Source organism: Panthera uncia (genome assembly GCF_023721935.1).
Source record: "Panthera uncia isolate 11264 chromosome C1 unlocalized genomic scaffold, Puncia_PCG_1.0 HiC_scaffold_3, whole genome shotgun sequence".
NCBI classification, from domain to species: domain Eukaryota; kingdom Metazoa; phylum Chordata; class Mammalia; order Carnivora; family Felidae; genus Panthera; species Panthera uncia.
In genome coordinates, this window is record NW_026057584.1 from 9154838 (window position 1) to 9170169 (window position 15332).

The 15332-nt window shown below is 38.3% G+C and overlaps 1 protein-coding gene across 6 annotated transcripts in view; it reads right to left on the bottom strand.

Annotated features, from left to right (window-relative positions):
- SP100 (SP100 nuclear antigen) overlaps positions 1-15332 on the bottom strand; it is a 97665-nt gene that overhangs the window by 33046 nt on the left and 49287 nt on the right. For 5 of the 6 annotated variants that reach the window (XM_049614746.1, XM_049614745.1, XM_049614743.1 and 2 more), the window contains 8 exons: positions 12587-12733; positions 11793-11873; positions 10205-10288; positions 8540-8632; positions 7345-7398; positions 6621-6704; positions 2963-3022; positions 1987-2040 (listed from right to left, as the gene is read on the bottom strand). In XM_049614746.1, the coding sequence (XP_049470703.1) occupies positions 1987-2040; positions 2963-3022; positions 6621-6704; positions 7345-7398; positions 8540-8632; positions 10205-10288; positions 11793-11873; positions 12587-12733 (657 nt within the window). The remainder of the gene's footprint in view (positions 1-1986; positions 2041-2962; positions 3023-6620; positions 6705-7344; positions 7399-8539; positions 8633-10204; positions 10289-11792; positions 11874-12586; positions 12734-15332) is intronic. The other variant, XM_049614748.1, reaches the window with a different exon arrangement.

Genomic DNA, 15332 nt, shown 5'->3' on the forward strand with positions numbered 1-15332 from the left:
AATTAACCCCCGTACCTTATATCACACTAAGAAAATCAACTCCAAAAGGATTAAAGAACTAAATGAGAAAAGAAATAAGAGTGTCTTAACCTGGTATTCCCCAAAACAAATTTTGAGTTAAGTGTTTGTGTTCAGGAAGTTTATTTGTGAAACTGTGTCAAGGATTGGGAGTCAGAATGGGAAAGAGGCAAAGAGTAGGAGAGACAGCCAATGGGGATGGTTGCCACTGTGGTCAACTGGGTCCTGATGCTGCTCATCTTAGAAATGGAAGAGAAAGTATTTATTCCTGGATCCTGTCCTTCATTCCTCAAGATATTCCTCCATTTTTGGTTCAAGCTGCTGAGTATATGTATTGCCATTTGCTGAGATAAGGGTGACTGGTAGTGAGTTACAGGTTTGGGAGTGAAATAAAGAAAATTGCTTGGGGTTACCTGGGTGACTCAGTAGGTTAAGCGACTGACTCTTGATTTAGGCTTAGGTCATGATCTCACTGTTGTGAGATCGAGCCTGCATTGGGCTCCACACTGAGCGTGAAGCTTAAGATTTCTCTCTCTCTCTCAAAAAATTTTAAATTTTAATACAGTGTAGTTAACATACAGGGTTATACCAGTTTCAGGTATACAATATAGTGATTCAACAATTTCATATTGGCCATCATATTTTAACTGACATCTGGATCCCCAAACTGTATAAATGTTTATGAGATTTTTATATTCAATCAGAAAAAAATCCTTTGCATTCTGATTTCCTCACATGCAAGTAAGTAATAAAATGACCACAGATTTCCTATTTAAATAAAGATTTGAGAGCCTTGTCTCATTTAAATTCACTCCGGATTATGTAATGGGGAAAAAAGATATTCTTAGTAACAAGCAAATTTGTACACCATATAAGACTTTTTAAAAAGTGTAAGAAAATTCTTATTGGAAGAACATCAAATAAGATGTAAGTGGGTAAAAGTTTCTGTTCTCCTTAAATTAATATGCATTTTCAATGCATTTCTTTTTTTCAAGTTTTTATTTAAGTTCTAGTTAGTTAACATATATAGTGAAATTGGTTTCAAGTATAAAATTTAGTGATTCATCACTTACATATAACACTCAGTGCATTTCTGATCAGAGATTCCAGTAAACTTGGGAAGGAGGTGGGGGATCTTCTCAAGCTGATTCTAAAAATCACCCCCAGTGGGTCATCAGGATGGTGCTACCTGTGAGCTCTTTTTTTCTTTTCTGTAGCCCCTTTGATTACAAAAGAAAATCTAGTATATAGAGAGGTAAAGGCACTATGTGATTAAAGTGGTAGTTCAGTCACAGTGTAATAATGTAGGGAATATTTTTTAAATTCCCACCTCACATAAAAGCAAAGGGGCAAAACCCATGGGATTATAGGTGTAAACATTACAAATGGGGCAACATATTAGCAACATATATGATGAAGATTTAATGCATATATCAGATAGGCTTTTCTATATTCATTTGACAACGCAAGGAAAGACAACCAAACACCACAACAGGAAATATCGACACAGTACTCTATGACAAAAGAGTTCGATGAAGAAGAAAAAAAGAAATGACCAGTAACAAATGAAGAATGCTCAAGCACCTTAAAAATGAAGATAGTGCATGTTAAAGCAATAGTTCAGTTAAGATGTTAAATGCTATTATTGTTTAGCTTTGATGTATGAATTTTAAAAGGCAAGATGGTATAGAATTACCCTATTAAGAGAAATAACAATATATTCCAAACTGAGCTAACACATGCATAGAAAAATTCTGGGAAGGCATACACAAATGTTTATAAGAAACATTTTAAAATCAGAATAAAAGGCAATGTGAAGATATGGCCATTTGGAAAAAATAGTTACTTTAAAAGGCATTCACTTTTTGTCTTATGAAAGGTATAGAAAATAATGATAAACTTCAGCATTAAAAAAAAAAACAGTTCATTTGTAACATAAAAATCAAGTAAATTCTTATTCACTCTTACTTATTTTCTCATTGTGTTTTCCCGAAGTAGAACTGTTTCCAATATCCATGGAATCTAGAAAGTAATAGGTGGTGGTCAGATGACTATAATTTATAAATAAAAATTACAAATCTTATGACAATTCCTACTGTGGAAGGCTTGAGTTTATAATGATCTGAGTACCATTTCTGTCTTCCTTCTAAAGGAAACAGACAAGTACTGGATTGATATCTAAGGTCTTCCTTTATTTCTCGGAGACTTTGAAAAAACTCTTAATCACTTAAATACATCAGTTTCCTCTTTCATGAAACCAGGGATAGCAACTGTTATCCTGTTTAGGCTTTAAATTTTTTATGACAATAAAATAAGATCTTATTTACAAAAGTTACTGAGAAATCACCTGGTTAGTCAATAACATGTGGGAGGGCATCCTTCAAAAACATATGTTGAGTTTAAGAATAGTTATCTGGGGCCTTGGTTTCCTGACAGGTAACAGGGCCATTTGTCTTCCGAGCCTTTTCCAAGGTCGTGACAAAGTGACACTATTATCTACCAGCTGAAGAACACTTGGATTTCTTCATGGACAAGGGTGGATGTCACTATATAAATCCAATACTTTAGTATTGATATATTAATAGAGTAAATGAGATACTGCCATTTTTACCAGTGTATTTCTACTACATCATACATGTAAATCGACCAGCCCACCCTGTTAAACATGACTGTATAAAGATTTCTTGCCTCCTTGTCATTCCCAAAAGGCTCAGGTCAAGCAAATGCAAAGAATGGGATTTGGGCTTGGATGAATCCCTTCTTTATCAAAGGGTGCTCAGAGTCAAGTCCAGCAGGAAATGAAAGCTCTGATTTCAGACTCCTGACATCCTGTAGCCCGGGGCCATGTGGGGGGTATATCCACCCCAAGACCCTTGGGCAGCCTTACCCATCATGTCAGATGCTTGGCTACTCTTACCCCTTGTTCCTTGGCCTCTTGACATACCTTTTGAAAAACACATGACACAGGAACACTTCTTATTTCCAAGTCCTTGCGGCTCTGCTCCTAAATTGTGATTTGTAAAGAGTTTTCATTTGTATCTCCTCTCTTCCAATGATCCTCTGTTCCCCCACTCCTCCACCAAAGGGTCTCTCTACCTCTGAGATCTCTTTGTTTTTTCCCCCATTGTCTTTGGCCTTTCTCTTCAACCTATTTTTTCACTTGAATCATTTTCTCTTTGCCCCAAATCTGTATTTTTGTTCTTCCATTTTTCTTCATGTGCTTTTCCTATCCATTCATTTATGACATTTATTACCTACTTTTGTATTTACTTTATGTGATATTCTTAAAATAGGTTTTGTAAATATTCTGTATAACACTATAATAAAGTAAATTTTGCCAGAGAAATTTCCAAATGTTGGAATATAGGAAGTGAAATTTTTTTTTCCCACTCATTCAATAAGCTTTCAAAGCCTCTTTCAGGTGCCAGGTGCTGAGATGGGTGCTGATAATAATTCAGGCACAAGACTACTGAAGCATAGTGGCTGCCAATCTTATGAGCAACCAGGGAATTGACACAGAAATAAATGAGGAAACATATTGAAATATGAAGAAGCATGTGCAAAGATGTAGATCCATTAAGTGCAAGTAACCACAAGAAGTTTAGTATGTCTGAATACGAAGTGAAAGAATAAAGGGCAATGATGAGGATGGAGAAATAAACAGGAGCCCTGAGTTAAGTGACTTTAGAGGCCACATGAAGGAGACCTAACTTAATACTAAAGGAAATGAAAGGAAATTAGATGCAGTTTTGAAAGATCAATTTAGCTAAATCACTTAGCATACATTTGGTGGGAACAAGATTAGAACAGGACCCTGTAGACCTAGTTCAAGTGAGAAGTGATACAGATGTGGATTAGCGTGTTAGCACTAAGAATGGAGATGAAGGGACAGGTCGGAGACATTTAAAAGGAAGAATTGATACAGGTAGGTTATAGATGTGGTATATCAATTGAGGAGACAACGGTATCAGGGATGACTTTGAGAATTTCATTGTGAAAGAATGCGACAATTAACAGTGTGTTTTAGAGACAGAGAACATTGAAGGAGCAGATATTTGTTTTAAGGAAGAAGATGATGTGCTCAGTTTTGGAAATGTTGTTTGAAGGTTTTGAAAGACACCTAAAATGGAGAAGGCTAGGACCTTCAGGACCTTGGACAGAGGCCAGCCTTCCATTTGGATGAGTGTGTTTAGCTGTTTTGAAGACAGGGCTGGGCTGGATATGTATGCTTAGGAACTGTTAAGTTGTGGGTGGTGATTGAAACCATAGGAGTGGATGAAATTCCTGGGCGAGGCAACTTGTAATCTGTGTGAGTTATAGGGGACACGGATACCTGGACACACATTGCCCTGAAAACTCACTGCTACTGTGAGCCACCCTTTGTGCCAACATTGCTTTTGTCTTGTGGCCGTTTCAGATCCCACAATTTCTCCACCTCACTTCTCTTCCTTTTACATTCTGCCATCTTTCTCTCATCTTTTAACTCTTTCTCTACATGGTTCTCTGTGTGCCTCCCCTTTCTCCTCTCCACTTATTCCCCTAGGTATGTACCTCATTCCATCTATTTTTCTATGCTTCTATCCCTGGATCTAGTTTTATTATTGAAGTAATCCTCTTCCTACTGTCACTTCCTTTTCTATTTTCTCTTTGCTTCTAGTCTGTTTCTTTTAATCTTATCTTGATCTTTTGGCTGTTTTTATAATTATAATCTTTGTCTTTATATTTTATCTATATTCAGCTTCATCTCACAGATTGCTACTTTCATCAAAGTCAAATGCCTACTCTTTTGACATTGACCACACTGTTGACCATTATTATTTTTGCCAGTTTCCTATGGGCTCTCTACATTGCAAGACTCAGTCAGTCATGGACTTTATTACCATGTTTCTTCATGCAACTTCTGAGAGGTATCTGGAAAATCATCACCCTTCTCCCTCCAAAACTCCCCAGTCTGGTGATATTTGGATTCCATGTCCACTTGAAAAAACTTGAAGCTTACTCGGTCAGATGTCTTTCCATTTGGAGACCCCGGACTATCTTTTCCATGCTTCCTCCTTACATTATCCACTCAGTGTCACCTCCCTGCATTCAGGAACACAGCTCATCTTTCTCTTTTGGCTCCCTCAAGCCTGTTGAAAGCAGTCCAAATCTGTGCACACATCTCTGCCTATGTATAGGAGTCTGTGTGCATGAGTGTGTGCATTTGTGTGTGTATGTACATGCTATGTTTTGAGGGGAGAGGTAAGGTAAAGAAAGGAGAGCTTTTCCTCTGTGCAGACAGGAAAACAAAGATAATTCATAATATCAAAACTGGCTTCTCCATCAGACGCTTATAGGTTGGCATCTCTTCTGACTCTCTTCCTCTACTCATCTGAAGAGCTTAGAATTCATAGGACACTGAAGAGAAAGACACACTATAGGCAGTGACTTCGATGTGGTCACACTCATCTATGTTCACTGCTCAGATGAGTTGAGAAAACACCCACTCCAATGACTACACCTTATATCCAACAAAGATTTGCACTGTCACCTTTTCTATCTGGCCGCACCTCATTCTCCTCCTTATTTCTCAATTTTTTGACCATTTTCCTGCCTCATGCATTTCTATCTCCATCACTTGATTCTTTGAGCTTCTCTCCCTGATTTCTCTTGTCCTCTGTGTGGTTTTCTGTCTTTTCGTCAGTGATGTTCTTCATCTCTATTCCTTTTTATTTCTCTATTAATCATTTTTGGTTCTTCCCTTCTAGGTATTTTGTACACCTTATAGCTGGCTCCACTCCTACCATCTTTTTTTCTTTATGATTTTCATTTTTACCTATTATCTATCTATCTATCTATCTATCATCCAAATAGCTGTTAAATAAATTTTCTTGTATCAGGCACTGATACATTCTGCTGATACTATATATCAGTTCCCTTATATCTTCTTTTTGGACTTTGATCATGGGATACAGCTCTTATATTCCTGCCTGTTACATACAGCAGTCACACTTCTTGACCCTTATACATTTGTATGTGTATTTCCTCATCCCAAAATGTGGATGACAAGAATTAGCCTGCCTAAGTCTTAAGGATATTGTTATGACTAAAGTAAAATCTTATTTGCCAAAGTACTTTAAAATAACACAATATAATCAAATTACAATGTAATGGACATCTGTTAAAAACTATACTAAAGTTTGAAAGTTGTTTATCTGAAGCTTTATTTCTGTCTATAATTACATAGCAGGACCAGTTGTTTTTTGAGGCTTTTACAATTACAAATGACATTAGGGTCAATTAATGTATCGCTATAGAAGTCTAAGATCTTAGTGTTAGTAGGCATAACAGTAGGTATTAAAAAAGATACCACCAGTTTGCTATTAATTTCTTCTACAACAGCAATGTATAATTACATACGTTTATTCAATAGGACTCATCCTGTTAAACATGAATTTATAATAATTTCCTGTCTCCTTCTATTTTCTAAAATGCAGAAAAGGAGTTCCCAGGATTAACTGGATACAGGTCTTCAAGGTGCTCAGAATAAAATCATCAGGAAACAGTAGCTTTTAATTCCTGACATTCTGCAGGCCAAGGCTTGGCATCCTAATCTTCGTTACCTGACCCACTTCTTAGGTCTGAGCTAGAAGATTCCTGAGGTTCTTCCATGTGGCTCAATTCTGAAAAGTCATCACTGCTGATCCCTGCAGAAAGAAAGAAAATTCCTTAGCAGTCTCAGTCTGTGTCTTACAAACCAATCCGGCACCAAATTTTTTAAAAGGAAAATTGAAAAGGGAAGCTCATGTAGGAGGAGCAGGAGTATTCCTACTGCCAGGCTACCCTGTGGCTCCATCTGACCTGTCAGTCAAGGTTGCTCCAGGAACCATCCCGGGGCTGGGCTAGAGGACAACTTTGCCATTTGTCACTATGTCCTACCCTCTCCACTTGTCTTTACATACTTCTTCCAGTTCTGTTGTTTATCCAGGAAGTCTGTGGAAGCAGCATTTTCAAGATGTCAGAGCCTCCATCAGCTAGGCCCTTAATAATCATGTGAAGCAGAACGCCCCTCCACCCTGGGAACTACTTTATCCTATTGAGGCGAATGAAGAATATACTTCTATTTTACTTGTGCCACTGAACCTTTTGAGGACTACATATTGTATCAATTAGCCAATCCCACCTATTTCAAAATATGTAATATGAATCAATTAAATTACCAACAAATTCATTTTTTTTTATTTTAAAGGATATAACAAAAATTTTGAGCAACGTTTTAGTAGTAAAGAAAGATATTTGTTACATCAAAAGTTTTTTTTTTACATCAAAAGTTTTAATTGCTCTTACGTCTTTTCCTATTGTTTATCCCCCAAATAGATTTGTTTCCAATGTCCGCAGGATCTAAAAAACAAAGGAAAACACAACTAGTCATCTACAACTAAAAGTTGTAAAACTTATGACTACTCACATTGTAGACAGGATTTGGATTAGAAAGATACTATGATGATCATTTCTGTTTCTTTCCATCCAAAGGAAAAAGATCACTACTAAATAGAGCCAAGAACCACAGTTCTTTGGCCCTAATTGCAAAATCAAAGAAGTTTTGAAAATCCATATTTTTCCTACAGGTTTGCAGCTAAGTACCTTGGCAGTGAATCTGGACTTGAGCTGTCATGAGTCCATGTATAATCTTTATTTCTCACACTTGGTGTTAATTCACACAATTTGTCGCAGGAACATTAATATAGTATATTTGAGAATGGGATTCTGCCCCAGACCCTCTTGGATTTTTTTTGGTAATGTATAGGATATAAACCACATTGTCTTTCTGAAAAGAGATTATTATTGTATGTCTGGCTTCAAATGTTTGAATAAAAGACTGTGGATGTTTGGTAGGGGTCCAGGCTGCTCTGTCTCTTCTGGTAACTTTCCATATGTGATGTGTAAAACATCCTTAAATGTTTATGGGCTAGAGTTTTCTCATCTGTGGAATGGGGAGAGAACAACAGTTATCTGGCCTATTTCTAAGTTGTTATAAACATAAAAGGATATTTTATCAGTGAAGATATTTTCAAATATCATTATATAGGCCAATGTCATATTAGGGTCATGTGTCAGAAGTTATAAATTGAATTTGATGGTAATAATCAGAAGCTTTTCCTTCTGTTGATAATCAGAGTCTATGATCAGAGTCTTCTGAGTTTTGAGCAAGTTTATGACAAAATCAAGCAATGTCAGATACCCCACTTTCTCTACAGAATAGGAGTGGACAGGGGTAGAAATCACTACATAATTCAATACTTTGGGGTTAATAAATCGGAGAGCACGTCGTACAGATTGTACTGCCATTCAACTAGAGTCATCTTGTTAAACCTGAATTTATAATGATTTCTCTATTTGCATTTTTCAAAATGGCCAAATGTGATAAATGCAGAGAACGGGATCATAGACTGTGAAGTGTGCCTGGAGTAAAATGCCCAGGAAACAAGAACTCTGAACTCAGATTCTTCATGTCTGGGAGTCCAGTGATGACGGTCCTTACCCTCCTCATCAGGATCACATCTCAGTGCTGAGCTCAAGACTCCTGGGGGCTCTTCTTCTTCACTAGACTCTGAAGAGTCATCAAATTTTTTCACTGCAGAAGGAGTAAATATCCCTTGAAAGTCTCAGTGTATGACAAAGGAACCGAGAGGGAAACACTTGAGAAGTTCTAAAAACCCAGAGCAAGAATATTCCCAAGGATATTTGGAGTCTGGTATTGAAGAAGGCAGATCTTCCCCTTGGCAGCTTCCCTGAATCCCACTTGAAACATGGGGGATGTTTCATCTAAACTTCTAAAACTTCTCAGAATGTTTACTTGAAAAAAAAAATAATTCTACTGTGTTTGAGTCCTTAACTTCTTTGGGTTTATTTGTTATGACTGTTAGCCTAACTAACTAATACAAAAGTTAAAACAAAACCATTTTAAAGTAAAGTAAATTTATATTTTACTTTGAAGGATATAGCAAAGAATTAGAATGAATCTCTTGTGGAAAACGCTATTCATTTGTAACCATGAAGAGTTCTTATTTGCCCTTATCTACTTTCCAAACTCTTTTTTTTGGGGTATAGGTGATTTTCTGATATCCGTGGGCTCCACAAGGTAAAGGGGAGGAAATAATTATTCATACTCAAGAGTCTACAGACTCTGTGACAACTCAATGGGCTTACAATCATAATATATTTTTTTTATTCCTGAGGGAGAGAGAGAGAGAGAGAGCGAGTGAGCTGGGGAGGGGCAGAGTGAGAGAAGGACACAGAATCAGAAGCAGGCTCCAGGCTCTGAGCTGTCAGCACAGAGCCCGACGTGGGGCTTGAACCCACAAGCCATGAGATCATGACTTGAGCCGAAGTCAGATGTTTTACCAACTGAGCCACCCAGGTGCCCCAATCATAATAATGTTTTGATGATCATTTTCTTCACTTTTCTTCAACTGAATCCAGTTCTGGTGGCCTGGGTTCATAATGCTGAGTTCCTGCTTAAATTTTGTTTTCACTCTCCCTGTGAATTTGTAATTGACTTTGAAACATTACTAGCTCCAGTTTCCTGATCTATAAAGCTGGGATTACCTGGTTACCCTATCTCCCTATTAAGGTTTTTATGAAAACAAAATGCAGCTTAGTTTACAAAAACCCTTTAAAAAAATCACACTGTAAGCCAATGGATTAAGTAATTTGGGTTTGAGAATAGCTGATCAGAGGCCGTTTCCTCACCGATAATTAAATGTCAGCACAAATTATGCTTCGAAGATTTTCTGCATTTGGGACTAATGACAATATTGTGAACAAATAGAGGAACACCATGGTTACCATGTCGGCTAGAATCTAAAGCATATAGGTAGAGAATAAGTACATTATTTCAACCTTTAGCACTAATACATATAATAGTGTATAGTAAAAAAAGTTTGTCATTTTACCAATTCGTTTTTCCTACATTTTTTATATACCAATCAAATGGATCGGTACAGTTAAACAACAATCAATAATGCCTTCTTGTCCCCTTCTTCGTCCCAATAGGCTCAGAGAAATTATGCAGAAAATAATCTCATGGAAGTAATAGCATTAAGGCATATGGGGCGTGCTCAAAACAAGATTCATCAGGAAAACAGAGCTTTGGATTTAGACTCTGAGTATTTGTTACCCAGGGTTTCAATCCTAATATTCTTACCTACTGTAATATGGAGTGGTGAGCAGGCAGCTTCTTGGGACTCTTTTCTCTTCCTTGATTCGAATGAGTCAAGGTCATTGGTCACTGCACAAAAGAATAGGAATCTTTAGGGGTCCCAGTGTATGACTAAGAAACTGAAATATTAGCAGGAAATCTCCTCATAAGAAAACTTAGAAAAATCTTGAAAACCAATGTATGTCATGGCCTGCAACAGTGCTACCTTTCTTGGTCTGTCCTTCTAAGCCACCTGCCTTGTATGATAGTCACCTCCATCCCCTGTCCCCAGAGGCAAGGGGCAACTTTGCAGTGCTTGAACCTTACCTTCCTACACTTCTTCCTCTTCTACTTCTTAGCCCCTCTACTGTCACTTCACACTTCCTATCTCTGCTGTTTCTCACACAGGGAACCCTTGGAAATCTTGTGTTGATGATAGCAAGCTTCCTCTACTCCTTGCCAACCTGGTGCCATGATGAAAGTTGGCAAGGCTGAGAAATAAGCTCTGTGCCCATATCATAGACATATTTTGGGGTTGCCTTCTAGAACAGTTTGCTAACCCTAAGACCAAAGCTAAAATGTGCACTCTTTAACATTTGAAGCAAATTCACATTTTACTTTGACGGATATAGTGAGCAATGAGAATGAACATATCATTTAGTTATGGTTCGTTTGTAACATCAAGACCAGGTAACATTTTTATTTGTTCTTACATATTTGCCAAGTATGTTTCCCCCAAATAGGCATGTTTCTAATATCCTATGGGTCTAGAAAGTAGAAAGAGAAAACGAATCACCAATTTGTGCACTAAAGAGCTCCAAATCTTAGGACAGCTCCTGCTACCCATGGAATTGAGGAAACACATTATGATAATTGTTTTTAGCTCTGTGTTATAAAACAAAAATGCAGAATCCAGGATGCTAGTCTTGTCAGTCCCATTAATTTGCCATAATACTTTGTAGAAGACCTTGATATGATTGCGTTTTCTCTAGAAAACAAGGGTAACAGTGTTTAGTCTCCTTACCCCTTAAGATTGTTGTGAATTAAAAAGTAAGGTATTATTTGCAAAAGTCCTTTGAAAAATCACCATATATGCCATGAATTGCTGAAGAACTCTCAAAAACGATACTTGGGTTTCAGAGTACTTAATCTGAATCTTTTTTCTGCTAACACTAGATAGCTGGATGAGTTGTCTTTTGACACAATTTGTGATCAGAAGACAATATGACCTTCTAATAAAGGAATATTTAGCCTTCTGTTCCCTGTAGAAATCACTGTATAATTCCAACACTTTATAAGCATAGAAACTAGCTAATATGAAAAACAAACTCATCATTCTGGAAACCTCTTTCTACTATAGAACCCATACATGGATGCATGTATTGATATCAGGCAATAGGCCTCATCTTCTATAAATATATATTTCTTATATGATTTCTTATCTCCCTTCATTTCCCAAAAAGGTCAAGTGAAATAAATGCAGAGAATTGGATTCCAGGATAAACTGAATCTATCATACAGAATAGGCACAGGGTAAGATGCATAATCTTAATTCAGATTCTTGCAGCCAAAGCCTGCTTTCCCACTGTCCTACCAGGTCCATTTTCCAGTGCTGACGTGGAGGCTTCTGGGGGCTCATCTCCATCACTGGATTCTGCAGAGTCACTGCTGATCACTGCACAGAGGAGCAAAACCCTTTAGTTGCAGGTGGGGCCAATGAGCCCACAGAGCAGGCAACACTGTAAAAGAGCACTAGAAAGACCTGGAAGCTAAGTTAACGCAAGGCACCCTGGTCTGTGCGTGAATGTGTATGACTTGTGGGCTGCTCCAGGTCCTAAACCAAAGGTGACAGAATCCATGCACGGAGGGCAGCTTTGCTCATCCTGCCAACACTCTTCTTTCCCCACTGTCCTGCGACCTCCTACGCCTGCCCTTATGCTACCTCTTACTCCTGCTCTCATGCTACCTCTATCTTTTTTTCTCAATTTATTTCTTGACTTTCCTCTTGGCTCTGACCATTTCTCTTACTTAGGCCTCTCTTTCGGGCAATGGTATCTCTTTACACCTCTCTTTGTCTTCCATCTCCTCTCATGAATATCTTGGCTCTCTGACTTTTTTTTCCCTTTTCTTCCACATCTAACCCCATACTTTCTTCTTTTGATTTAGAAATGGTCTCCTGTACATTAATACTTAAACCTAACCTTTCTGTCTTTTGGTATTTTTCCAATTACTGGGACTTTCTCCTGCAGAGCTCACTGCCTAACTGGTTCCTCACCCCTTGCCTCCATCCAAGGCCACCTGGACTGCCTCGATGGACCCTGCTGACATGTCCCAGCCCCTTGCCTGGAACTGGTGACTCACATTACACACTCGTACAGTCAGACTTACCTATTATGTCAGAGGCCTGGTTACAGTTGGTCCTCGCTTGGGCTTGCCGATCAACTGTCAAGTTAAAAAATGGCTTTTCCTTCTTTATATCCACCAGATATACAGAACAGGAATTTATTTGGATCCCATGGCCTGGTAGCTCTACTCCTGGATCAAATTGTAATAAATGAAGAATTTTCATTTGTCTCCCCCAAAGGGAGTAAACATGCTTTACTCCTATTGATAAGTCCTTCTCCCTGTAAATCCACTGCAGGGATGAAGCTTCACCCCCCACCCCTCTCCCTTCCTGCTGCTTAACTGTGTCCCTTCCTCTGTGCCTGTCTGGATTCTGGGCTTTGGAGGTTTTTTGTTTTTATTTTCTATTCCCATCCTTTTATGAATTACTTTTTGCTCTTTTAAAAATAAGAAGTATATTGGGATACGTGGGTGGCTCAGTCAGTTAAGCATCTGATTCTTGATTTCAGCTCAGGGCATGATCTCACGGTTCATGAGTTCAAGCCCTGAATCAGGCTCTGTGCTGTCAGCTGGGGCTTCTCTCTCTCCCTCTCTCTCTCTCTACCCCTCCCTGCTCACATGCACACACTCTCTCTATAAAATAAGTAAACATAAACAAATTAAAAATTAAAATTATATTTTCTGTATAATGTACATAGATAAAAATAAGCAAATCATATATTTTGAATCACCACAAAGTGAGCATATCTGGGTAACTATCACTCGGGTCCAGAAATAAAAGATTACTAATACCATGGAAGCCTTTTAGTGATGCCTCCCACCAATTGTCTCCATCATGTAATTCAAATTAATCACCACTTTGATTAGTAATTCCACTGATAATTAATTTTGTCAGTTCCAAAATATACACAAGTTTGTATAAATAGAATCATGCCTTTTCTCTCTCATTTGCTATTTCTCTGTCTTTCTGTCACGGGGCAGGGTGATCAATTCACGTCCCTTTCTCAGCATTATGTGTGTGGTAGTCATCTGTATTCACTTTGCTTTTTCACTGCTGTATAGTATTCCATTGTAGAAATAACCCATTAAAAATAAAACCATAAAAGTGAATTTGTGCCATTTCAAGATTTTAGTTATTATGAATAGTACTGACCTTATATGCATTTCTTTTAGTTTTTTTTTGAACAATGTGCATTTCTGTTGAGGAATGCAATTGCTGAGTCACAGGGTATGTGTATTTTCAACTTTGAAAGAGTATACCAAACTATTTTCCAAAAGCATGTGTAAAGGCAGAGATATAATTGAGAGATCTAGGAAAATTCAAGTAAAGAAATGGAATTTGGTGCGGTGGGAACTTGGTGGAAGGGAGAATGAAGGGGGAATATGTAACTGCATGGGAAGTATCCTTCAATACTACATACCAAGCTGTGTTGACCTCATGCTGAGGGCCACAAGAAGGCACTGGGTTTAAATAGGAAAGACATATGAACTGGTTTGCATTTTTGATATGCCCATTGAACTGAAGTGTGGAGAATGGATCTGAGGGGAGCAAGACAGGGAGGAGGCCAGCAGGAGAGTTCCTCTGTTTGAAGTGAGAAGTGATAGGAATCTGGATTAGAGTGAGCATCCTGGAGATGGAGAGAAATGAGCAAGGTGGACATATTTTAAAGTTGGAATTGACAGAAGTGGCAAATAAAGTCAGTTGTTTTAATCCACTGAATTTGGGGATTGTTTGTTACACAGCAGTAGATAACTGATACAGCCTCCAAATAGAGAGAGCTTTCAGATCTTTGAATACAAAAATTTAGGCACTTGAAGGGATGAATCTAGAAAGCAGGTCCAGACTGGAGATGTGTGTGTAGGAATCCATAGATCACAGATGGTGACTGAAGCCATGGAGAAATGAAATGCCTGGGTAAATGCTTACTTTTATCTGAGGGGATTAGAAGGCCATTTTGGTCATTGCAGACACCTTACCCTTCTCAACGGTCTTAGAAAGGGCCCTTTGTGCTTTCTTTCCAGTGACCGACTCTTCAAATTGGACAATGTCTTGATTTGTCTTCTGTCTCATCAGTTGGTCCACTCTTCACCAGTTTTTCATTTATGGTCCCTTAACTCATCCTCTACATAGCTCTCTCTATGCCTCCTCCCATTTTTCTCTATTTACTGGTATTCATTTCCTTCTGTATATTTCTCTATCATGCTCTTTTTCTCAACATTTTTTTATCACTGTCTCCCAGGGCCCAGCAGTGTCTAGGATGGGGCAGGGGAGGTTGTGAGGGCACAAGAAACCAAGAGTAAGATTTTCTTTACATGTGCCCAGGGCCTCGCTGCCTCCCCCGAAAACTGGCCCTGCTGTCCTCCACCTGATTTTTCAGTGTATCCATTCTCTGTTACATTTTCTACTTTCTCCTATTCTTTGTTTCTTAATTATTAAAGTGCCTCTTCTATACTGATTTTTTCTTTCTATTCATCTTCCCCATCTCAAGCATTCCAATGATCATCAAAGTTCTCCCCCTATGCCACTGTCCTCTGCTCCAAGTCCTTCCATCTGTCACTTCTTTCCTAAAAGTCCTTCACTGGGGCTTCCGTACTCACAAACTGACCAGCAGCATCACGCATGGCTTCCATGTTTCTGCTACAACTTCTGAAAAGCAAGTTGCAAATTACTCCTTTTCATCAACTCCACAAAGTGGTACTGTTTGGATTCCACGCCAATTTATCTAAAACCTATGTAGTTCATGTACTTTGCCACCAGTGTTCCATGGTTCGCTTTTTCATATTTTCTCTC